Source organism: Tetrao urogallus (genome assembly GCF_951394365.1).
Source record: "Tetrao urogallus genome assembly, chromosome: 24".
In the NCBI taxonomy this organism is placed as follows: Eukaryota; Metazoa; Chordata; class Aves; order Galliformes; family Phasianidae; genus Tetrao; species Tetrao urogallus.
In genome coordinates this window covers 4,362,235-4,386,956 of record NC_136837.1, presented here as the reverse complement: position 1 = coordinate 4,386,956, position 24,722 = coordinate 4,362,235, and the positions used below count along the sequence as shown (strand labels likewise).

Below are 24,722 nucleotides of genomic sequence, written 5' to 3'. Positions count from 1 at the left end.
GTTAGAAGAAGTCTGGGCGTATGGGATTGATGCAATAGTTGTCTTCTTTCCAAAGAGGGCAGATGGACACCAATTGTGACAACAGATTAATCTACAGACCTTACATTTTTTCATGTCAGAAACAATTTTTATTTCTTTTATAAACAAAAGTAGTACCCACGGTGATGAAAACCCACAACCATAACAGAACCCCAACCATAACAAAGAAAACAGGCTATTCAGCCTTGTGACACTTCAGAAGGAGCCATTCCAATGGAAGGGGGAATTTTTACGTGTGATACATGAGAGGAATAAAATACCTATCCTACAGTTCTAGAGGAATAAGCTGAGAAGGACATCAGCCCTAACCCACTGAGAAACTATACAACAATGCCCTTAAAATTTGCCTGTCTAAGGCAAATCCTGCTTTTAACACTAATCTGTGAAAACATTAATATCAATTTATTCTTAAACTAACATGTATTTGTCACGTTGGAAAGAGTGGCATTTATCATTTATCATCAAAACTATTTATAAAGATGCATGAACGTTGAGTGGATTTGAATTATAGCAACAGAGAAACATGTCCATTACCTATAGCTGCAATAAATGACTACTAAGCCACCAACAGACAGACAAATTCATTCAAAATAACTGCAGTAACAAATGCATAGAAGGTACAAAGCTTTTGCTGGTGGTTGGTTCACGCAGAGGGCAAAGCACGGAGTGCAGCTCCTCCTGCTCAGATGGCCTCTGCTCTCCCTTCTGCCATTTCTCAGTTCCCAGAGGGTTAAACCCCGATGGATCTATGTCTGTTCTGTCATCCTGGCTGCTTTTGTCTTTGTTAAGTTTTCCTCAGAGCGGTCCCCCTTCAGCTTCATTTCCATTGGGTCGTCTGCATCATCTGTGGCAAGAAGGAAGGAAGAACAAAAGTTTGCAGCCTTTCAGACCTCAGTGCAGCAACAGCTACTCCTGACAGCAGCAGGTAAAGCTACCAAGTAGGCCAGAAAACCTACGTACAGGCAACAGCAACAATGCCAGAAGCAGGCATCAGCTTCTCAAGCTTTGGCTTTCCACATCTCCAGAGCAATCACAACAACATTCACCCCACCATCCCGCAGGGTTGGTGGGTATCAATGTGCAACCTCTGGACACATCAATGGGCACAGGGTTGGAATAACGAACCCCATATGAGCCAGGGAGAGGTGGGGATCCCATCCCTGGAGGAGTTCAGAACCATGGAGATGCAGCACTGAGGGATGTGGGCAGTAGGGGTAGGGTTGGACTTGGGGACCTCACCTCTGGTGAGCTGGGCTGTTCTGTACTGCTCCTCTCGGACCTGCTTCATCAGCTGCAGGTTGTGATCGCTGGCCTCTTTGTGGTCCACCATTGGGAAGGGGTAATCCTGACCTGGTACGACAGAGACTTGGCAGGACCAAGCAAGGACGTCTCACTGGGTTTACAGCAAAGCGAATTCTTTATGGAGCAGTGTATGGAAGGCATGGAGGATATAATTTGTCCCAGTTTAAAGCAAACAAGCAAAAAGATTTTTCTAAAAATCAGTTTCAGCAGACTGTGGGCAAATGAAGAGAAGAAATGTAAAAATCAAAAGAAATTTGGAGTGTAAAGCTGCTAATTCCAAATTATTTGCTTTGGCAATATAAGAAAGTGCTGATGCTACAGAAATGACCCAGCTTGCCATTTCTGTGCACTGATAACAAACACAATGCCACTGGATAAATGGATCTTTGGTGCCATTAAAGGACACAGCTAAATTTCTCGATGCAGCCTTGTTTGATGTTTCGATAAAGGAATTTGAGAATAGGTTTCAAGATTGCTGGAAAAAAAAAAAAATCATCAATTTTTTGGTACATTTATGACTCTATTTTCAGTCATAAATGCACTGCCTGCAGATGTTCAGATTGAATGCACAGCGTTGCAATCAGCTATTCAACTCAAAAAATTGACCATGCCTCTTCATGGGACTTTTACAAGACCCCTTTTACCTGAGAAAAACGCCCCTCGCTCCACATTCGTGCCTCATCCGTGTCATCACTTTTTGGTAATATCTACATTTGTCACCAATGTTTTCAAGGATGAAATGCAGGAAGAGTAAAACTTCACCAAAGATCTGTGATGAGCACGTTGGGGACTCGCTAAGAATCGCAACCACTGCCATCAAACCAGACCGAAGGATTTACAAAGAGTGGGCTGGGTGACTCCATTGGGCTGCTGGGTGAATCCACTGACAAAAGATAAACGCACGACTCATGGTGGAAGTGTGGCACTTCCATGTCACACCTGTGATTATTTTCTTACAATTATCAGCAGCAAAATCCTGAGCACAGTATCTGAGCTACCTATGATACATCCTGCTTGCTTCTGCTCCTCTTCAGAGGCCGTCCAGGGCTCGTAGATGTACTTAGAGGGAAAGTTCTTTAGAATAGGCAAGTACTTCCTACAACACAAGAAGAATAAAATGTTTTTATTACAATCCTGCAAACAAATACACTTAAATGTAATCCAACCTACGCCACATTCATTCCTGGTGGTTTTGCTGACACTGCAATCCATGAGAGTTCTGATTCGTTTTATGCAAAAGAACTTTTTCTGTTCTGAATCCTCCACCAGTTAACGTCACATAAACAAATAACAGGATTGATTTAAGCATTACTTCAGCTTCGACATCACCCAAACTATTTCCACTGTAGACTTTCTCACTGCAAGTACAACTTAGGACAGAACCCACTTTTAGACTCTTTCAAAGATCGCTGAGGAAAATCATCCTAATGTCAGCAAAGCCAGGTGTGCATTCCTGGGAGGGATGGACTCCAGGTAATCACTGATGTGTTAATAAGGCTCAGTCCATATCTGGGAGAGATGGGCTCCTTAAGGAGCTCATAAACTTCCACATTGACAGCATGGAGTGGAGCACACTCGTGTTCTCCCAGCAATTGGACGCTCCTGGAGTCTGCAGGCACTCACAGCCAATGCAGTTCCGTGCTCAGTCATCACCTCCATAAGCACAGCCTTTGGGGTTTCCTTCCATGCTAAGTAAACCACAGGGGTTGTGTTTCATGCAGATTGAGTTCCCCAGCTCCTGCTGTCAGAGGAGCAGGGAAGCAGCACTGAGCAGAAGGCACCATGCTGTGTGTGGCCCTACCTGATGTACTGGCCCTCTGGGTCTGTGCGCCTCCCAAAACGGACCGGGCAGAAGATCCGTGTGTAGTGGTGGAAGAAGGCACTGGCTGACAGCCACATCCAGTTCCCTGCATTGATGCTGTAGTCAGCATCTAAAAGCAGCTCTTCAAACACCTGCATTTTGGGGACAGGAAGAGAAAAAACACCTCTGAAATGGCTGCCTATGTGGTAAAAACACAACTGCCCAACCACCATCACTAACCAACCAACCACCATCACTAACCAACCAACCACCATCACTAACCAACCAACCACCATCACTAACCAACCAACCACCATCACTAACCAACCAACCACGGATCAACAACCACTAGTCAACCAACCAACAACCTAACCAACAAAAATCATCACTAACCAACCAACAACGAAACAATCAACAACCAACCAACAACCACTAACCAGCTAACAACCAACCAACAACCACCAAACAACCACCAAATAGAGGCTGGTAGATGGAGGTTGAAGCTCGCGCTGTGATCAGGATACTCTGCACACATGGAAGGAAGCTCAAGCAGGACCTGGTGTCAGAGAAACCCAAAGTCCAAGGGTCTGACTTTGAAGAGTGCTGCAGAGCAGGCTGGTCTCCAATATTATCACCATCAGCCAAAAATCAGACCTTGGGGATGGGAATGGCTTCTCACCACTGCGCCCTGTACAGCACGGCCCAGACTCAAGAAAAAGACAGTGAGACTTTTATAAACCATGTTATTTTTAGCGAGGCTCAGTAATAAAGCACTGGTAGAGCCATAGAATCATTAAGGTTGGAAAAGACCACTAAGACTGCCAAGTCCTACCACCAGCACATCCCCACCTTCCCCACTCCACAGCACCATGACGGTGCTCACGGTGTGCAGGGCTTTCTCAAGACCAGCCAGAAGGGAAAAAAAATAAAATAAAATAAAAAATAAAAAAATCACCAAACAAAAAGAGAAAACCCAAAACCAGAAGTGAACCTTCATGCCCTCCTCCCAGCTGATCCAAAGGTCCCCGCGGGTCAGGAAGCAGGCGGCAGCGTGCCGGGCAAGGTGGTGGATCCAGCCCTCCTGCCTCAGCTGGGTCATGATTGCATCAATCCATGGGAAGCCCGTCTGAGCCTGAGGCAGAAATCAACGTCAGCCCTCCTGCGTGGTCCGAGCCAAAACGCAGCCATCGTGGAAATGCACCTCGTTACCGTTTTCCATCTGTGGAGCCTCTCAGCATCCTCATACCAACGGATCTGGAGGCAGATGGGATTCCCGGCCATTTTGGTGAAGTTTGGTGTTGCTGATGCCACCGTGTAGAAGAACTCCCTCCACAGCAGCTGCCCTTGGAGCGACACGGGGGGCAGGGAGTGGTGCTTGGCCTGCAAAGACACGGAGATCGACGCTTCTGTTGGCTCATTCCGTGCAGCTTCACTCACTTTGTGATGCCCGCAAAAGAAACATTAATCTTAAGCTGCCTCCATGGTGGCTTCCCATGAAAGCCAAAGACCTGAAGCAATGCCTCTTGCACCAAAGCTGAATTCTATTAGATCTCGTTTAGCCTTGAGCTTTCCCCATCTACCTTCCAAAAAGGTATCGCATAAGGATTTTTGATACTAGACATACATTGATCAGCATAGTCTGGATTCATAAGACACTGTGAGAAGACTGTGGCAAAGTTGCATTATTTGCATCAGCTCTCTGCCAAGAAGGTTAAACCCCAGCCTCAGAAGCATTAGCCTTACTTGACTATGGCTGATTTTTCCCTTACCTGAGCATAAATGTTTGACAGCCTATAAAAGAAGCTGCGGACTGACAGGCAGCCCATGCTGAAATAGGGGCTCAGGCCGGTGGTGCTTGGAAGCAGTGAATTCGGGACTGTTTTTGGTTTGGTGAAACTGGCCACCCAGCCCTGAAATGAGAACAGAAATCAAGGTTCAGGTGGAGCAAGGTGAGAAATGTTCAGCCAACGGACAGGGATGGGCTCTTGGCTGTTGGCTCATGCATGTGCAACACACCCATGGAAAATACTCCGACCACAATCCTCCCATCAAGAACAACAAAATCCTGAGGTGGAGCTGCTTGGAGGGCAAATCCTCAGCAAGAACTGGAGGCCACAGCCAACTGGTTTCTCGCAGTCCAGCCCCAACCACGCGCCATTGGATGGCACCAACCTCAGCCCACCCACACAACCATCAGGACAGACCTGGTCTGCCAGGTGCTGCTCCAGGCGCTGCAGCCCTTCGCTCTCCCCTCCTCTCCATGGGGAGATGCTCTCGGGGGGGATCTTCAGATCCGTGGGCAGAGGGACCCTGTAGCACTCAGCCAGGCCCAGCTCAGGGGGGCTGCACCTCCTAATGTGAAAGAGAGAGAACAGAGCCAAGGGAGTTTGCCAGACCTCCTCTGTTGTGGCACAGGGGAACCAAAGCAGAGCCAGAAACCCCAAGCTGAATCCTTCGTGGGGGAGAAGGAGCCCATCAGAGCCAGAATCCAAGGCTGGAGAGCGCCAGGATGCGGTGAAAGAGACCTGGAATTCCTTGGCCTCTCCTCTGCTCAACCTTCATATGCAAATGAAAAGTTTGTCTCAATGCACCCTACAGAAGCCTTCAGACTGTGCCACCCCCACCTGCTCTCCTCTCTGGACAGCAGGATCACATCAATAACCCTCCACGCAAAAAAGCAACACAATATAATGACTGAAAGTCACTGTCATCATTTGACGCCACTCATTTGGGCAGAGGAAGGCCCTGCAGGTCCCCTGTTGGGTCTCACTTACTGGAAGTCCTCAGCTGTGAGATTTCGGACTGGCATCTCCGGGTCCCCGAGCAGGGACAGGATGTGAAGGAACCTCTTGTACGTCAGCGGGGGAGTCCCACCATTCAGCTCCAAAATCCTACGCGTAAAATAAAATCAGTGCTTGTGGTAACATGGATCAAGAAGAAAACTGGAGCTGTGTGTGGATGCGTGGGGAGGTGACAGCACAGTAACAGCCCCAGCCTGTGGAGCAACAACCAGTGGGAACAGATGGTTTGAATTCAAGATGGAACACCACATCCATCCTTGTGTTCACACCAATTAAGGGCTTTTCAGGGTGAGGGGTTAAGGCTGTTTCAATGAATACCTCCCTATCATTATTAACTTCATTATCTGCGGGCTTTCAGCTGTGAATAACTGCATGGACCCACAATGATCCACACACCAGTGAAAGTTGATCAGATAGATCCCAAAAGGCAGACAGAAGGATGCGTACAGAAGTCCTTTTGAATGTAGGACCATAGAATCATCAAGGTTGGAGAAGAACCTCATCTCATCCAACCATCAGACCATTCCCATGCGCTAGTGAATTTCTCCTGTTTAAGAGTAGTCAGTAGAAGGGCTTAAAGTGAATTAAACTGCCCACAGGGGAAAAAATAACAAATTCCTCAGGCTCCAATTAGAACCAACGTCCTGTGCAACCGCTGAAGCTTCTTCTGCCAACTCGGAATTCTCCAGCAGCCAGTGCCACTACCTCAGAGAGCCCCACCTCCTCAAAAGGAACTCATCAGAGGAACTGAGATCCTCAGCCTTTCCTCCATGATGTTTGCTAAATGTAAAACAAACCTTTCGGAGATGCCTTGCTGGTCTGTAGGGCAGCCACGTACCGTTGGGTGTCGTAGAGGCTGTGGCCCATCAGTGAGAGCACCTCGAAGCCCAGCTCTTCTCCCAGAGCCCGAATGTTGGCCTCCATCTCCTTGTAAAAGGGCTCCATCTCCGCATCCAGAGTCACCTGCGTGATGTTCCACTTCTGGACGTGATCTCTGACTACAGACTCGTACTCTCCTTGAATGACCAGCAAGCAGGAACCCAGCTGGCACAAACTGCTCCTCAAATCCTCCAGGGATTGCAGCAGGAAATGCCACCGCAGGGCTCCTATGTGCATGGCGGACGTCATGAAGGCTCTGTCCAGGATGTAGACGGGGTAGACGACCTCGGAGGACTGCAGTGCAGCCAGCAGAGCTGGGTTGTCGTGCAGCCGGAGGCCCTTCCGGAAGAGGTGGATGGTGCGGTGCCGCATCCTGCCCACAGCTGTGGGAAGGGAGAAGAGAAGGCTCTGGAAAGACCTCATTGTACCAGTGGTCATCGTGGGCAGTTGGGCAGAAAACCCCCACAGGTCCCTTCCAACCCCCGTGGCTCTGATTCTGAGATCTGCCCCTTCCAACCTCAGCCATTCCATGATTCTACATTTGCTTGGAGAGTGCAGCATCCCCATGAAGGAATGAGGGCAAGTGATGGCCAGAAACAGAGCTCCTAACACTGCTCAGCTCTGTTTGCAGCAATCTTTTCTGTTTTTTTCATAAGCTCTCATGGGAGAGATAGGACCAAAGTCCTGTGAACACAGCAGGTCCCACTGCTCAGCAGCTGAGTCCCATGCTGACAGGGTTCTCCCCACGCTTACAGATTGACGGAATCATTAAGGATGGAACTTCTCATCTCCCCAAGCCCAACCCCACCCCACTGTGCCCATAGAAACATCCCTCAGCGCCACAGCTCTGAACCCCGCCAGGGACACTGACCCCACCGCTCCCTGGGCAGTCTGTGCCAATACATTGCTGCCCTGTTGGAGAAGAAATGGCTCTCAAAACCCAACCTGATCCTCCTCTGGAACAACACGAGGCCGTCACCTCTCATCCATCGTTACCCTTTGAAGCATTGCAGCTGACCTGAGGGCTGGAGCTGGGGGAGCTCAGGGCAGCTCACAGGGATGCACTCAGGGAGCAGCAGCGAGCAGCAGCAAGGAGCCCTGCCTCCCCCTTGGTTTGTGCCAACCTGCTTCTTGTTCCAAGCACCCACCCAAAGAATCAGGAGACAGTGGATGAGCACGGGATGAAGCAATTATCTCTAACCTGGTTCAGCTCCTCCCAGCAAACCTCCCTTCCTTACACCCTCCTAAATGGCCACAGTGCTGACGCAGCTCTGCCAACCTCACGCCGTGCCCAAAAGCACGCTTTGGCATCGCCGAGATGCACCCAACACAGCCCCAGCTGTAACACAGCCCACTGAGCGCCCCACAGACCCAAACCCACAAACTCACAGGCACTGAGGAGCTCACAGAGAGCACCAGGAAGGAGCCCAGCACCGACTGCACGCCACGGAAGAACAGGAAAAGCAAAGTGCCAACGAATGGGGAGCACCCAGCTGGCACGTGGGGCACAGAATCACGTGTAGTGTGCAGAGCAGGGAGTCTGCAAGGGCTGCTCTGAGCACCACGGCCCAATCTTCAGGTTTGGATCAGATATTAGGCGAAATTCCTTCTCTGAAAGAGCAGTCAGGCACTGTCATGGGCTGCCCAGTGGGATCACCATCCCTGGAGGGGCTCAAGGAACGTGGGATGCGGCACTGAGGAACGTGGGCAGCCAGTATGGTGGGATGGTTTGGAAATCCATGCGTTCGTGCAGTGATTATTGCTCAGATATTGCCCTCTCATGGCCAGAAGAGCAAAAGCACCAATCAAACACACATCGCTAATTACTATAGAATACCCCGAGCTGGAAGGGACCCACAGGGATCACCAAGAGTTAAAGACACATTGCTGGTTGTGTTCTCCTTTCCGGGAGCTTTTTGTAGGGATGAACATCATAACCCATGGGTGCCCTCCACACCTCAATGCGTTCAGCCATCCCTTTTTGTGAAAGGGCACAAGCCTGAGTTTGCTAATTAAACATCGCCAAATTCTGATGAGTTCAGTTGTCATCAGACTTGGCTGATGGGTGTTGCTGCCCCTTGAGCTCTGCCCTGTTGCATATTAGGCTGAACGGTAATTAACACTAATTAACGAGGTGCCTTTTTTCAAGGTGCTCCTCTGCTCAAAGCCAGGTCGGGTCCCTGCACTGTGCTCCATGGAATCACGTTTCTACATCTCACAAGTTGGCTGCTCCGAAAGTAATGCCTCCTGTTTGTTTTCGTGGCAATCCCAACAGCTACAAGAAGCACAATCGCACGTGTTGACGGAGCGACTTCTCAGCTACAAAACTTCATTTCTTCGAGCTATTTGCACGGGTACCCCGATAGAGAGAAGCGAAATTTTGGGTCTGAGGACCTGAGGCTGTCGTCACCCCATCGAGCCAACGCACAGCGCTCCTCCCCGCTGCTCCCTCTGCACTGAGAGCGTGACAACAGCGCAACGGCACAGCGCTGCACGCACACAGCCCTGCGCCCGCACCTCGGGGCCGTGCAGCGGAACCGCCACCAGAAGGACACCTCGGGAGAGACACAACACCGCCCCCGGGGCCCCGCGTTACCTCCCCGCTCGGAGCCGCGGTGGTCACCTCCCTCCTCCTCGTCTTCGTCCTCCTCGGGCCCCGCTGCCCCAGTTTCCCCGCCTGGCCCTGGGGTGACACGCAGCGCTATTCGACTTTAGGTCACGGGGCCGCTTATGCAACGCACAGCGGGGGGGGGCACCGGCAGGGCTGTGCCCGCCCTGCGGAGCTCCCACGGAGGCGGGGAGCGGGGTGGGACATCGGGACACGGCACGACCCCTACCGGCACGACTCCTGCCCTGCCCTGCCCTGCCCCGCCGTCCCGGAGCCCCGCGCTGTGGGTGCGATCTCTGGAAGCCAGGCCCCCATTGCGCGATTTTTCCCTCCTCGCGGGGGCGGGGCTTATTTCCCGCCAGCAGATCTCCGCCAATAGTCGCGCGCCTCCCCTTTCGGATTCGAAATGCCGCCGCTGAGGAGGAGGAGCTAGGCGGCGCCCAATCAGCGCTCGTGTCTACGGTAGGGGGCGGGGCTAATCGGCAGCGTCTCCTCCCGTTGCTAGGCTACAGCGGAAGTCCCGCCCCTCGCGGTGAGCGCTGAGGTGAGCGGGGCGGCGGGGCGGCGGGTGCGAAGGGTCCTGGGGAGGGTGAGTGGGGGGCGATCGGCTGGGAGGGGGCGGCCCTCGCTTGATGGGGGTCATTGGGTTTAGTGGGGGGCGGGAGGCGTTGGGGCGCGCGTGGGGTTACATGGGCAGCAGTTATGGGGGGGTCGGCCATTGAGGTCGGCCTGGTTGGGGGGGGGGTGAAGTCAAAGGACCCCAGTGCGGGGTGAGTGGGGTGACGGCCCTGCCCCATTGCGGGGGGTGGGAGCCGGGCATGGTGTGACAGCGCGTCACCAAGTGCCCCACAGCTGGGGGTCGGAACGAGGTGATCCTTAAAGCCTCTCCCAACCCAAACCTTCCTCCGCGTTCCTTAAGGGCGGCCGAAGAAGAGCCACAATGCAGAGAGCATCGCGGCTGAGCAGGGAGCTCGCAATGCTGAGCGCGGAGCCGCCGCCCGGCGTCAGCTGCTGGCAGAGCGGAGCGCGGCTGGATGAACTGCGGGCACGTAGGTGGGGGGGGGGGTTGTGGGGGGGTCGCCATCCGCGGTGTTTGGCAGTGAGGATCTGCGCACGCAGTGCTGTGGGGTTGGATGCGGGGACCTCAGAGGTCCTCTCCAACTCTGAGGGTTGTTTGTTACAGAGCTGTGGGTGCGCGGGGGGATGGTTGGATGAATTCCTGTGATTTTGAACGCATTTATGCTCCAGTATTGTTTTGTTTTTAAAGAAATTATAGGAGCTGCAGAGACACCCTATGAGAAAGGGATATTCGACCTGGAGATCGTTGTTCCTGAAAGGTAAGCGAGCGATGATGTCCTGCTGCTGTGGTGTTCCTCTCCATGATAAGTCAATACATTTGATATGAGGCCTTTCCTTCAGCCTCCCCGTGCAGAATGCGGTTATCTTCAGGTGAGAGCCTTCACTTATGCCATGTAGTTGTTATTCCTGCTGGCTGAACGGTGCACTCCTTGCTGGGCATCCCGAGATGTGTGCTGAATGACCTGCAGGTGCTGTAACAAGATTTCTGCACCGGTTGTCCCACAGCTCCCTGGAGAGCAGCTTGTTCTGAGTGCAAAGCTTCCTGCTGTGTTTGCTTCTCTGTGGGAGAAGCAGGGAAGTGCTGGCCAAGCACAGCTGGAAGCAAAGCTCTGCTTCGTCCCAGGATTACAGGGAGAGGATGTCACTCAGTAACTGTGAGGGATTCGTGGCATTACTTGGGTGACAAAACGACTGGGGTACAAATATAGTTTTGTTTCTCAATGCTGATCCCTTACAGGTACCCATTTGAGCCCCCGAAGATTCGATTTCTGACCCCTATCTACCATCCTAACATCGACTCTGCTGGAAGGATTTGTCTGGATGTTCTTAAGTTACCACCAAAGGTAAGAGAGCGCTGCTTGGGCGCAGTAAGTGAGCCTGAGGAGGATAATGAGCTCCTTATCTTTTTCTTGTAAAAGCCTGATTGAATGTCTGTTTGCTACTGACTTATTTAAGCAGGAGCGCAGCCGTAGAGTTTTTGTGTGGCCTCTCCTTTGTTTAGAGATTAGAACACGACCTTCTTTGCTCCATATAAGCTTCCAAGGCTTTAAGGATTGTGGTGGAAAGGCAGCCCTCTGAAAATGGGCTGAGGCACAGCCCAGGGCTCCGTCAGCTCCCCCAGAGAGGCCTCAGCCTGCGTGCTGAGAGCAAACCGTGGGGCTCTGAGCCCTGAGTTTCCTCCAGGCATCCTCAGGGTTTTCCTCTCCCCTCTCCTCCTGCAGGGTGCATGGAGGCCCTCCTTGAACATCTCCACGCTGCTGACCTCCATTCAGCTGCTGATGGCGGAGCCCAACCCCGATGACCCCCTCATGGCAGACGTAGTACGTGGGCTCCTCTGAGGCTTCGGGAGCTGTGGGATGGGCTGGGGAGCAGCGGTGCCTTTGCTCAAGCAAACTAAAGCGAGCAGCAGAATGGTGTGCTTTGTGTGGTGTGTGCATGGCAGTTTGGCTCTGGCAACAGGAGTCCTTCAGCCAGGACTCTGAAGGGAGTTTATAAACCCCCAGTGCTCAGCCTGAGCTTCTCAGTGTCCGTATGAGGCCAAGGCTTCCTCATTGTGTTTAGTCCTCAGAGTACAAGTACAACAAGCAGCTGTTCTTGATCAATGCCAAGGAGTGGACTGAGAAATACGCAAGCCAACAGAAGAGGGTAAGAAATGGGCTTTCCTTTTCTAGCTGTGTGGGTGCTCCTCACCTCAATTTGCCTTCCATGCCCACAGCTTGGAGGGGGAGAGGTGGTGCAGGGAACAATGATTGCTCCCCCATGGAAATGAGGCAACGAGGCACTCGGTTGCAGCTTCCCAGGAAGTTTGTAGGATGAGCAGCACTGATGGAATCCTGAGATCCCCCCTTCATTCTGCCTCAGCTCTGCCCAAACTGCATGACTTGCTGTGGCAGTGCCTCGTGCTCAGCTTCTCCTGCACATCAGGAGAGCTCTGCAGCTGATTGCTCTCCCCAGCTGCTGGTGGAGCCTTCCTGCCATCACTTTGTATTTCCCTGCCTCTGTTCCACATCCTGATCCACCTCACAGATGAGGAGCATGGAAGTAAACTGCATTTAAGCAGATCAAAACCTGTTCCAAAGAATCAATTACATTTGGGCCGTCTCCGTTACCTGAGTGCTTTCCACCCCGTACCTGATTTGCACAGCATCCCTTCCAGGAGGGGGAAGGCTTTCTAATCACACAGAGATGGGAATTAACACAGCAGTGCTAATTACATAAAACTAAATTATTCACAGCTGTTACTTTTTATTTCTTTGGAGGCTTTGGAGGAGAAAACAAACCAGAATGAAACAAAAACCACCAATGAATCTGTCACACAAAAAAGAAAAGGGAGCACTGTCAGCAAGAAGGAGAAGAAACCTCGCCTGGATCCCTGAGTGACTTTTGTTCCTGATGTGGCTGCCAACTTTGCTTTCACTGGGTCCTTTTTTCTTTACATGAGTAAATATTTTAATATGTAATAGAAGCAGCCTTTATTATTTCTGTTTCCTAGGAGTTGGTTCGTTTGTTTGTTGAGAAATTATATAAATAAAATATAAAGCTTTAATTTGCTTTTTTTTTTTTTCTAGTTTGCTTGGGCTCTTCAAAATATCCTGAAGCAAAGGCTTGTAAGGCTTCCAGAGAGCCAGCTCTTAGGTTCCATCTGCAGATCATTTACCCATTAACACCATTTAACACAGCTGGGCTGCATCTCCAGGAGCTGCACAGAGAAAAAGAGCAGCGGAGAGGGAAGGGCTGAGAAAGGAGAAAAAGGGCCCAGAGGGGTGGAGGGGGGCAGTGAGGGGTGGTGGAACAGAGCTGGGGAGGATGGAGGATGCAGGATGCAGACGTCCTGGGGGTAGAGCAGCTCAGGAGGTTTTAGAGGCAGGGCTCTGTGTTGTCACAGCTGTTTGCCTGGCAGCAGGAGCAAATCTGATGCTTGGCCTCCATGTCTGCGTAGATGTGTGCAAAGATTCGAACCTGAGCCCTGTCCCTGCTCCAGGATAATGAGCCACCTCATCCCTACCCACGCGCTGGAGCAGACGCAGGACTCAGCAAGGCGACTGATCTGCACAGCTGGGCTGAGATATGCAAGAAAACAGAGCATCCTTGCCTGCTGCTGTTCTCAAGGCATTTGGCTCATCTCTGCTGCGCTGCCAGTGGCCTGGAGAGCTGCTCCCAGCATCAGTCAAAGTTGTAGTAAAGGCAAAAGGCGAAGAACATAGCGAAGATCTGGAACGGAAGGAGGAGGGGGGAAACAGGTCAGCTGTGCCAGAGCAGCGCCTTGGTGCAGAATGAGGCTGAAGGACCTCTGTGCTCTGCTCCTGGTGCAGCCAGACACCCGTGCCCTGCGAGAGGCTGCCCTGTGCTGTGCAGGGGAAACTGCTGAGCAATGCTTCTCCTCTCCAGGCCTTCAGGAGCAAAACAGAGCTCGCTCCCTCAGTCCTTCCACCCGCCTCACCCACGCAGGGCGGCAGGTTGCCTTTGCACCCCTGAGACAGACCTGCTCTGTGGGGGTGGGGGGGGCAGCCCAAACCCATCCGTGGTCCCAGAACACACAAAGCACCATTCCTTCCCCTACCAGCAAACAGAGCACCCAAATGAGGCGACCCACCGCCTGCCTCGACCCCTCCAGCCCTGCTCAGTACCTCGATGCCCAGCACGGCCAAGCTGCACACCCCGGGGACAGAGATGTACTTCTGCAAGGTCTTGCTGAAGGTGGGGAAGCAGCCCTGGGCAGGAGGGGAGACGATGGAGGCATTCCTTGTGCTTCACAGGGCTGCAGGGAGCTCAGAGACAGACCGAGGGACAGGGAGGTTGGGACAAGTCGGGGCAGCGTGAGCTGGAGACCTGGGCAGCCACCTCTGCACAGAACCACAGCGCAGCAGCAGCGCCCCAGGCTCCAGGCAGCAGCTGCCCATGTAGTCCTACCTGCTCATGGATGTAGCCAGGGTTCCTTTCCTGGCACTGCTCCCAGCTCAGCAGCTCTCCTGCCTGCAGGAGCCCATCCCGGGCACAGCACGCCTGCGGCCAGGGCGTCCCAGGGTGCAGCTCCTGAAAGTGGGAGCCGTTCCCAAAATCTTCAGGTCCTAAAACGCCACAACAGGAGAACTGAAATGGAAGGGAAACACCGTCAACGCGCTGTCGAAATGAAGGGACTTTGCTCAGCGGGGAAACAGCCCAGCGTGAGTCCTGTGGTCCTTAAGAACCACCCCTGTGGTCACGGTCACCCTGAGCAGCACCCATGGGTGTTCCACACCTCAGCAGGGGCCTCCTGGCCACTCACTGTCACCATGAGGGTATTCCAAGCCACGGAGAAGACCTCAGCGCCCTCATCCCCGCAGTAATTCCTTCGCAGCTCTAACAGGAAGAGCTCTGGCCGGATCTGTGGGACCAGTGCCACCTGTGAGCACCTGGGGTCAGGTACCAGGTATGGGGACAGGGACACCACACAGCCACCTCACCCAGCCAGAGCCATCAGCTGCAGGGGACAGTACCTGCTTCCAGTGTGCCAGGAAGAGCACAGCCCCAACGAGCTGTGTGACAAAGACAAGGCTCACGAGGACGAAGAACTGGAAGGCAGCAGGACAGGAAGGTCAGAAATCATCCTCAGCCCATATGCAGCTTGCTCCTGCTGCTCCTCCCCTCCTCTGCCACCCTCCCTGGTCATGCATGGGGACAGGGGGACAGGAAATGAGCATGTGGTGCATGGGGACAGACACAGCATCTCTGAGCAGCGCAGCTGTAAGGCAGAACATGACAGGGGCTGGGGAAGGCAAAGATATCTTTATATCAAAGATATATCAAAGATATCAAAGATATATCTAGGTATATGGTGCCTGCGCTCAAAAAAAGGGTTTCTGGCCCTCAAAACTGCAGGAAAAGGATCAGAAATGCCATGTGGGATGAGCCTACAGAAAGAGGGAAAAAAGAAAGAAAAGAGAAGAAAAGAGTCCACCTGGTGCTTTACAGAATGTTCTAGGCTTTAAATTCCAAGTCTCAGAAGGTGGAGACTGGACTGGGGAGTTTGTTGGAGGCTGACGGTGCCAGGATGGGGACTCTGGTTCCTCTAGGGACATCCTGCATCCCACAGCTCCCTGTATCCCAGTTGCCCCTCACTCACCACCAGCAGCAGCGGCCGGCTCCGGCGCAGCGCCCCACAGCAGCCCAGGAAGCCCAGCAGCGAGAGGGCGATGCCCACAGCCAGCAGCAGGTAGGAGCCCACACTCAGCACAGGCTTGGCTGCCACAATGTCCTGGAAACCAGCCGGGTCCACAGCCACCCAGACCCCCACGCTCACCAGGCAGATCCCCCCAGCCTGTGGGACACAGCAGGGTCACAGGGCACCTCGTGGGGACAGTGCTGGGGTCCCCTCCCTTGGACAGGGGCCACCCTGAGCATCACATCCCAGCTCTGCACGGACGGCACCGCTGGGCTTGACGGCTCAGCGCCCTGCACCCCTCCATCCCCAGCGGGACTCACAAACACCAGCACGTTGAAGATGAACATCAGGTACTTCATGCAGCTCAGGACACCCATGGGGACCTCAGGGCTCTGCAGGCAGTTGCGTTCGTCCCTGCAGAGGGGAGAGCTCAGCTCCGGCCCCCGTCAGCCCCAGGAGGATGAGCTGCTCCTCAGAATACTGCCACAGAAGGGATGGGGGGACCAGAACTGCCAGGGGAAGCTGGCTGCTGGCACACCTCCCTGTGCTGCTGGATCAGATGTGGGGTGTGACAAAGCGCTCCATCCATGGGGCAGCAGCCACAGGGAGCTGGGATGCACACGTGGAAGGGATTCTGCCCTTCCCTAGAGCCCGATGGGTCCCTGACCCCCATTGGGCTGCAGTGGGTGACATCCAGAGACCCAAAACCTACAGGCTGCCTCTGCCCCCAAAGCTTTCCCACGCTGTGCCCCCAAACCCCATCACTCACCCCACGGGGCACCCTGTGCACCTCCAACTGCCACCAGGACCGTCCGCACCAGTTTAATGCCGGAGAGGTCGGAAAATCCCCCCGGTCTCAGCCCAGCAGTTGAGGAACCCCTTCCCACAGCAGGGCATGAATCATTGATGGGAACCGGATCCGGCAGCGGGGAGACTCCGGGGCTAATTAAAGCTGTCCTTGATGGACGGAAAGACGATCCGGCGGCCACCGGGCAGGGGCAACCTGGGCATCAGTTATTGTTGCACACGCAGGGAACGCCTCGACGCCTTTTGGAGCTCGGCCACACGGCAACCAGCAGTTCCAGCATGCTGGGATGGACAGACAGCGGGACAAGAGACAAACGGACAAGGCCCGTCCGTGGATTCTCTCCAGGCCGTGTTGATGTGGTAACGGAGCGGCACTGCCACCATCGGAGGGACACCAGCGCTCACATCTCGCTCTCCGGATGCCCGCTGCTCTCCTCCGCTGCTCCCCGGTGCGCCCCCTCCTGCACGCGGCTCCCGGTTATCGCCGCCCCCGGTTTCCTCCATGCCTGCAGGGGCAGCCGAGCGCTCGGCTAACGAGATGGCGCTGCCGCGCTAGAGCGCCTTCCATCAGCTGGGCGGCTCGGCCAATCACAGCGGGCAGCCGTGTCGGAGCGGAGAGAGACGGGCAGCAGATTCGACCAATCATAGCGCGAGCGCATCGAGGCCCCAGTCGGGGTGGGGCTTAGAGGCCGGAAGCGGCCCGTTCCCTTAGCGTCGCTTCCGGTGCCGCCGCCGCCGCCCTGCGCGGGATGTAGCGGCCGGTGAGTGCGGGCGCTGCCTGCGGGGCGGACACGGGGCGCGGTTTCGGCCCGGTTCCGCCGTTCTCAGCTCTGGTGTCGGCCCGAGCCCGGTGCCGTTGACTCTGCTCTTCCTCCCTCCCCAGCGCGGCGGCACAAGGACGCGGAGGGACCCCAGGAACGCCGCCGCCGCCGCCATGGCGTCCCGGAAAGCCGCCGCCGCCGCGCAGGGCAACGGGCTGGCAGCCGCAGGGCGGGACAGAGCCCACCTGGAGCTGGCGGAGCTGGGGCCGCTGCTGGAGGAGAAGGGCGAGCAGGGAGCGGCCGGAACCGCCAGCGTAAGGCGCCCGGCCCGGCACCGGGGGTCGGTCCGGAGTGGGCCCGGTGCTTCGGGGTTAACCAAAAGTTTGCCCGTTATCCCGGGGGCGGGTGGAGCGGGGAGGGGCGGGTTAGGCGTGAGGAGAAATCGCGCCGAACAGCGGCGATGCGTCGCCCGGCTGCACGGAGGAGTTGGGAAGCGCCGAGATGTGGCACTGGGGGGGGCTGCGGGTCCTTCCAGCCTTAAGGACTCCGTGGTTCTCTGACAATCGAACGGTGATCGGTCCTGTGCTCTGAGAGCTTGGCCCAAAAACGTGTTTTAGCTCTTATGCTGCCAGCTGAGCTGTGCTGCCCCTGCAGGGTGCGCTCAGCTCCCAAAGCTGCTAATGGCAAAGGATGGGGGGACTGGGCTGGGCCATGTGCTCCGGGGGCACCCGGCTCCAGGACAACCCGGCTGGGCCCAGGGGCTCTTCCAGCTTTGGTTGTAAGGATGAAAATCCCTCGTGGTAATCCCACCTTTAAACTAGGATCAGTCTGGGATTAGCCTGCCTGAGATGGTTGAGGCGGGAGCAAGTTGCATAAGTGGTGGTGACCGGTGGGTTCTGTCCGACCCCTCGGGAAGGGATGAAACCCCAGGTGCTCTGTGTGCCTGGAACGGTTGCAGTGCTGTGGGCAGGGTTGGTTCCCTCCGGTGTTTCTCCCTCTAGGCTGAAGACCCGCCGTGCCCAGTGGCCCGTGAGGAAGAGGAGGAGGTGGTTCGTGTGCTGACTCTGCCTCTGCAGGCTCATCACGCTATGGAGAAGATGGAAGAGTTTGTGTATAAGGTGTGGGAGCTTCCTGGGATCCCAGGGGGCAGCTGGAGGCTGTGCTCAGCCCTGCTGGGCTTCAGGGGCAGCGCCAGCATCGCTGTCTGGGCCTGAGAGCTCAAATGCTGCCGCTGGTTTGCTGGGTGCCTCTGCTCAGCACTTGTGCTCGTGGTCACCATGATTGGCAAATGCGTGAGAGCCAGCACAGCTCTGTGGTCAGCCAGGCTTCCTGTTGTGTGACTAAAATGGAAGGGAATTCTGCAGTGCTGGGAGCGGACGCTCAGTGTGCTGAAGGGTTAAATGCCCTGAATTGTCTCCAGCTCCTTAGGGGATGTGGAAGTGCTCTGCAGGATGTGGGTGGTGTAAGGGATTCCACGCGGTGTTGCGAAAGCCAAAGTTCCTCTCCCAGAGGAGAGTTTCAGAGCCTTTCAGCCCTGGCCGTAGGCAAGACCCGCAGGTTTTGTTCTGTGTTCTCCCAGGGTGATTCATTCAAGCCTTTGGGCTGCCTCACTGCTGGTGCCACCAACACGAGTCGCTGTGTTGCAGGTGTGGGAAGGGCGCTGGCGTGTGATCCCCTACGATGTGCTGCCCGACTGGCTGAAGGACAACGATTACCTCCTGCATGGGCACCGGCCTCCGATGCCATCCTTCCGAGCCTGCTTCAAGAGCATCTTCCGAATACACACCGAGACGGGCAACATCTGGACTCACTTGTTAGGTGACCGGGGGGCTGCGCAGCGCTTCCGTAGGGCTGAGGTGTGCTCTGCCCCTGTGTTAAGGCAAGGGGCTGCCTCTGAAGGGCAGGTTTGCTCCAAGGGACTGACTTGACCTCCTCTCTGTGCCCACCGCCTTCCTTTTAGGATCATGTACCCCTCTGGCTCTGCACGTGTAGGCAGCTCAGTTGCTGGTGGCTGGGAGCTCCTGGGCCTCTGAGTGAAGGGAGAACAGGACAGCTCCTCGCAGCAGCACTGAGGCCTGAGCTCGGTGGTGTTCACGCTTTTCAAGAGCTGATGGCCCCATTGGGTGGGCTGAGAGCGCAGGAGGGCCTTGGCCAGCATTCTGCAGAGTTCTGGCCTGCATGGACACTCAGAGGCTCAGGGTCTTCAAGAGCTGGCTGTGCTGTGGTCAGATTGCTCCCACTGCACAGCGTTTGAGCACTGTCGGCGAGCTGCTTCTGCTCCTGGGTTGGAGAAAGGTGTCCCGGGCCAAACAGCGTCCCGTAAAACCTTCCCTTGAAACGCAGGGCGTGCGCAGGCTCTGCCTTGCAGGGCACAGCCGTGCCTGGGATTCTCCTGGCTCTTTGCTGTACTAAGGAGGCATCGTGCTTGTAAGGGAGAGACCCCGAGGCACTGATTCTGTGGCAGCCATGCAGGCCTCTGTCTCTCTCGTGTCCCTTCTCACCTCCCCTGTGCTGCTGCCATTGAGCTCTGCCTGTCTCGGGTTCATCCATCAGTCGATGCTGGCTGTGCCTCTGCCCGACGGCCCGTCTGTTGTGTTTTCTGCAGGTTTTGTGTTGTTCCTCTGCTTGGGAATCCTGACCATGCTGCGGCCCAACATGTACTTCATGGCTCCTCTCCAGGAGAAGGTTGTGTTCGGGATGTTCTTCCTCGGGGCGGTGCTGTGCCTCAGCTTCTCCTGGCTTTTCCACACTGTCTACTGTCACTCAGAGAAGGTCTCACGGACTTTTTCAAAGTGAGTCGGCACCGGGGTGGTTGTGTGGTCTCAGGATGTTCTGACTTCTCACGGCACTTCCTCTCCAATTCGCATTCAGTGGGATTTTGTTCTTAGGGCAAGGGAGCGTTCATGCAGTGTGCAGCTCAGAAGCAGCAGGGTTTGGGTGCCGTCCCTCAGCACCTTGCATCTGGCAGCAGCTCTGAGGCCCTCAGGGAATGGGGGCTTTATGAGGACTGGGACCCTGTGGGATCTCCCTAGAGAACGGCCTCAGTGCCTCTTGGAGACAGTGAGGAACGGTCCTGGTCTCACTGGGCAGCCGTGGGTTTTCCAGTTTACTGGGATGTTTTGAAAAACTCTGGGTTGGATCCAATTTGAACTGAAACCAAATCGAAAAGCAAAACAAACAGGATTCCTGGCAATGTGGAAACACTGAGCAGTGGCCAGTGCTTGTCTCTGAGGTCAGTGTTGCTCTTTAAGTTCACATCAGCCTTTATGGCACAGGGAGAGCAGCAGCAAGGCTTTCAAATGAGATCTTGCTCACAGAAGTCTATCAAAGGCATTTACTTGGGTGCTGCTTGCTGGGAAATCCTGCCAATCTCCTATGCACAAACACCAGATCCCAAGGGCGCTTGTGTCTGGAACAAACTGTGCTGCCTGCCCTGAGCAGGAATGTCCTTGTGTACTGGGGAGGGTTCCTGCAAGGCTGCTGTGGCGGTGGGAAATGCAGCCGACTGCGTTTTGGTGGTGAAATTGTTCCTGGATCGATAGATTGAAAGCACTTTGCAGGGGAGGACAATCAAATCCATATGCACCAGGGCTAATGCCCACCGCTCGTCGTGGTGGTTTGAGTGTACAGCATCTCCGTGCTGCTCCTGCAGATCCAGCAAGCTGCTGTTCATTGCGCTCTGCCAGCTCTTTTTGCATCCTTGTAAGCCCCAGGTCCTTTCTCCTGTTTCTCATTGCACTGGTGACACCCAAATCTGTTGTCCAATGCAGTTTTTCTCGTGGGGTCGTGGCTGCTCGGTGGTGGTGGTGACTGTTTGGGTGCAGGCAGTGGGATGGCACCAAGTGCCAAACAGGATGCAGGAGGGGGCAGATTTGGGGCTCACCCACGTGTATCTGTCCTTGCACCCTGGCTGCAGGTTGGATTATTCAGGAATTGCACTGCTGATCATGGGGAGCTTCGTCCCCTGGCTCTACTATTCGTTCTACTGCTCCCCGCAGCCAAGACTCATCTACCTCTCCATTGTCTGCGTCTTGGGCATCTCTGCCATCATTGTTGCTCAGTGGGACCGCTTTGCCACCCCCAAGCACCGGCAGACAAGAGCAGGTAGGAGCGCTCCGTGCTCATCTGAGTCCCCTGCCGCAGGGAGGAGCCGTGCTGGGGAGGCACCTGGTGCTGTGCTGCGGGTTCCGTGCTAAAGCAGGGCTCAGGTACTGCAAGGAGCTCCCAGCACCTGCAGCTCGCATTCCCCCGGAGCACCGTGCTGCTCTGGAGCAGGGAGGCCTCCTCCCTCCTCTCGCTGTGCTGCAGATTTGGATCCTGCACTGAGCAGGGCCGCCCTGAGCTCCTCTTGGCACCGAGCAAGGCTGAGGTTTGGAGCAGGCAGGCGGTGTTTAGAAATAGCCCTATAAGCAGTGGCTGGGCGGCCTGAGGCTGCGCCACACAGAGGCTCATTATCTGGGAAGTGGTTTGGCAGCGCCGAGCTGCAGCTCATCCAGAGAGGGATGGGTTCCCTCCTGGTCTCCAGCTCGTGCTGCTGTGCCCCTGCTGTCCTGGAGGCTGCAGGGCAGGCCTCTGTGCCTGCACCCGCATCAGCGCTGTGTCAAGAAGGGGGCAGGGAACAGGGCTGAGCGCCAGCCCCACCATTACCTGCGCAGCGTTGGTGTGGCTGTGCTGGCACAGACGGCAGCCGCCTGCTGAGGGACAGAGCTGCTTTGCTCTGCCTGCTGCTGCAGGGCCGCCCTCCTGCTGCCACGACGACCTGCAGCCCTCTGCACTGGTCTCCTGCTGTGGTGCTGTCAGTCCTCTGCTGATGTAATTAAATTTGACAGCTGAAATTTCCTACGCTGCTAATTAGCACCTTCCCCCTGAGCTCCAAGCAGCTTCAACAAACAAACGACTCCAGCAGCAGGGCTGCACCCCTCACGCGTGCTCCCTCTTGCTGCTCTCTCCTCTTGCTGCAGGTGTCTTTCTGGGGCTGGGGCTGAGCGGCGTGGTGCCCACCATGCACTTCACCATCGCCGAGGGGTTCGTGAAGGCCACCACGGTCGGGCAGATGGGCTGGTTCTTCCTCATGGCTGTGATGTACATCACGGGTGCAGGGCTGTACGCTGCCCGCATTCCTGAGCGCTTCTTCCCGGGCAAGTTTGACATCTGGGTGAGTGTTGGGTGAGGGGAGCTGGGGTGCCTCGTGGGGAGCTGAGAGCCTGAGGAGAGGAGCTGATGGTGGGGGTCTCAGACGGGTGGTGCCTCCCGGCACCATGCAGGTGACGCAGCCAGGGAGCAGGGAGGCAGGCAGTGCAGCTCTGAGCACAGTCCCAGGGTTGTGGCTGAGCAGCGTGGAGGAGCGGTTTGTTCCAGCGCCGCTCTGCCCGCTTCCATCCGGATCAAAGGGTTTTCTTGCTTCCCTGCAGTTCCAGTCGCATCAGATCTTCCATGTGCTCGTGGTGGCTGCAGCCTTTGTCCACTTCTACGGCGTGTCCAACCTGCAGGAGTTTCGCTATGGACTCGAAGGGGGGTGCACAGACGACTCTCTCCTCTGAGAGCGCCTGGTTTTAGTACAAGCTTCCTAAGTGCTTTTTAAACTCTCTTTGCTAAAATCAAAGGAAGACTCGAAACTGTTTGGGGTTGTTGTTGGATTTGTTTGTTATCATTTTTTTTTTTTTTGGTTGTTGTTTTCTAAGGAGGAAAAAAAAAAAATGAAACAAAAATTCTTTAGCAAAGTTCTGGCGACCAAATCTTCCCCCCCCCCCCTTTCCCCACATGCTTTGTGGGGCTGAGGGGAGGCCAGGCCGGCCCTGCTGAGGTCTCACCTCCTCCAAACAGAGCTCTGACTGCACGGCGGCCCTCAGATGGCCATTTCCAACAGCACGGGGTGCAGTGCTCCGCTCCCAGCACTGCTCAGCACTCCCTTCCCAAGCACTCACGTGGCACCGGGCCCAGGGCCGGAGGTTTTGCATCCCCCTCCCAGCAGAGTTGCCTTCCTGGGGGCAGCTCTGTGGCCCCCGGTGCTGCAGCCCAGGGCACAGGCACAGATTTCACGTAACTTAAGTTTTAATTGTCTTTTTTTGTTTTTTCTTGACAAAGTAATGTAAACATAAATGAGAGAATATTTAATATTTAATACTAAGCTTTAAGAAGACTTGCTGCCACCGCAGTGTACTCGGCTCCCTCGCTGTCTGTGGTAGTGAAGGAAGGACAGTGTTGTAGGGGAATTAGAGCTGCTGTAGCTGATTGAAATAAAGAGGTCAATAGTTCCGTGTCGTGCCGGTGGTGTCGGTCTCGTTTTTTGGGGTGATGATGGACGAGCTGCTCTGGGTGAGCACCCGAATGTGAGGGACAGCTGGGAGCTGCCTGCAAGTTGTCAGCTAGAGTGAGTCAGGACAGCACGGAAACAGGAAGCTTGTGGGTGCTGCAGAGATGACAGGGCAGGAAAGCCTTCCCCGGTGCACTGCAGGGCAGGGGGACCTGCTGCCTTTCCTCCTCACAGCAATGGGAAGAGAGTTGGCAGCTGCCCTGCAGGGCTCCCGGTCGCCCAGCACACGCTGTCACCTGGGGAGCACTGCAACGTGGGCAGCAAAGGGCAGCAGCTCACATTAGGGTTTGCCCTTGTGCAGAGGGAGGTGTGAGAGTGACCGAGGCACAGACGGTCACGGGGGATTAGAGGGGAAGGGCTGAGCTGAATAAAGCTCTTCTGAGCGGCTGAAGCCTGCAACCTCCCAGCAGTGAGGGAGGAGGGGACAGGGATGGCCCTTCTTGGGGCTGTTTGGCCCGGCTTTGGGCGCTAACAAATGCAACGCTTAGATGGAGCCTCAAAGCAGGGAGCAGCAGATCCTGCACGCCCCCCTGCCCCAACCCCTCTGTAAGTTGCTCCCAGCCAAATGCTGCTGGGAGAGGTCACCCAAGGTGTTCAGGGTGCTGCTTAAATACAGTCCCCGAGCAGCAGATGCTGCGTGCCCAGCCTGACTGCACCCAGGAAAGGCTGGGGGTGCTGGGGGCTCCTGGGCAGCACAGCCCCAGCCCCAACAAAGTCACCTCCTGCCCCCACACAGGATGAGGGGCAGAGACCCAGCCCAGGGTAGGCGCACAGCGCTGAACACCCAGTGTGCTGATCCTATATAAGGAGCACAGGAAAACATCTGGTGATCAACGTGCAGCTTTGGATACTCAGGGGAGGTGCAGCACTGATGAGGGATCCGGCTGCAATTTCCCCTCACCTGCCAGGGACTCGCTCCTCTGTGGCTGGGCTCTCAGTGAGGAACAGAACAAGCACTCAATAACAAATGGAGACAATCCTTTACAATTCACCTGAGCAAGCAAGCAAGAGGCAGAGCGAGACGAGCTTCACAAACACGAGGCTGTTGAGCTAAAGATTCTTGGAAACGAAGTACGGACAGCAGCAACACGGAGCAGCAAGGCACCAGAGCAGCAAGCAGCCCTGGAATGGCTGTGGGACAGGCAGGGAGGTGGAAAGAGGAGAGGAAAATGTTGCTTGTGCAGGACGTAG

At 55.1% G+C, this 24,722-nt stretch overlaps 4 protein-coding genes across 4 annotated transcripts; 2 read left to right on the top strand and 2 right to left on the bottom strand.

Moving 5' to 3' along the window:
- Positions 1 to 785: 785 nt before the first annotated feature.
- LOC306955118 (cryptochrome-1-like) lies at positions 786 to 7,194 on the bottom strand (the record flags this gene model as incomplete). The annotated part of the gene is made up of 10 exons (XM_079546355.1): positions 786 to 883; positions 1,279 to 1,389; positions 2,340 to 2,437; positions 3,143 to 3,294; positions 4,134 to 4,274; positions 4,352 to 4,522; positions 4,912 to 5,052; positions 5,347 to 5,494; positions 5,917 to 6,033; positions 6,782 to 7,194. The coding sequence occupies 10 exons, from the start codon at positions 7,192 to 7,194 to the stop codon at positions 786 to 788; spliced, it is 1,590 nt and encodes a 529-aa protein (XP_079402481.1).
- Positions 7,195 to 10,370: 3,176 nt separating this feature from the next.
- On the top strand, positions 10,371 to 12,885 carry UBE2T (ubiquitin conjugating enzyme E2 T; the record flags this gene model as incomplete). The annotated part of the gene is made up of 7 exons (XM_079546357.1): positions 10,371 to 10,479; positions 10,698 to 10,767; positions 10,850 to 10,879; positions 11,247 to 11,352; positions 11,731 to 11,829; positions 12,071 to 12,154; positions 12,769 to 12,885. 7 exons carry the CDS (start codon positions 10,371 to 10,373, stop codon positions 12,883 to 12,885), a joined length of 615 nt encoding a protein of 204 aa, XP_079402483.1.
- A 787-nt stretch (positions 12,886 to 13,672) lies between these two features.
- Positions 13,673 to 16,961, bottom strand: LOC306955227 (tetraspanin-18-like; the record flags this gene model as incomplete). The annotated part of the gene is made up of 8 exons (XM_079546474.1): positions 13,673 to 13,720; positions 14,137 to 14,220; positions 14,420 to 14,599; positions 14,775 to 14,873; positions 14,986 to 15,060; positions 15,612 to 15,806; positions 15,971 to 16,064; positions 16,774 to 16,961. 8 exons carry the CDS (start codon positions 16,959 to 16,961, stop codon positions 13,673 to 13,675), a joined length of 963 nt encoding a protein of 320 aa, XP_079402600.1.
- A 430-nt stretch (positions 16,962 to 17,391) lies between these two features.
- ADIPOR1 (adiponectin receptor 1) lies at positions 17,392 to 22,758 on the top strand (the record flags this gene model as incomplete). The annotated part of the gene is made up of 7 exons (XM_079546519.1): positions 17,392 to 17,532; positions 18,220 to 18,336; positions 18,865 to 19,036; positions 19,824 to 20,010; positions 21,135 to 21,322; positions 22,180 to 22,373; positions 22,630 to 22,758. 7 exons carry the CDS (start codon positions 17,392 to 17,394, stop codon positions 22,756 to 22,758), a joined length of 1,128 nt encoding a protein of 375 aa, XP_079402645.1.
- Positions 22,759 to 24,722: the final 1,964 nt, after the last annotated feature.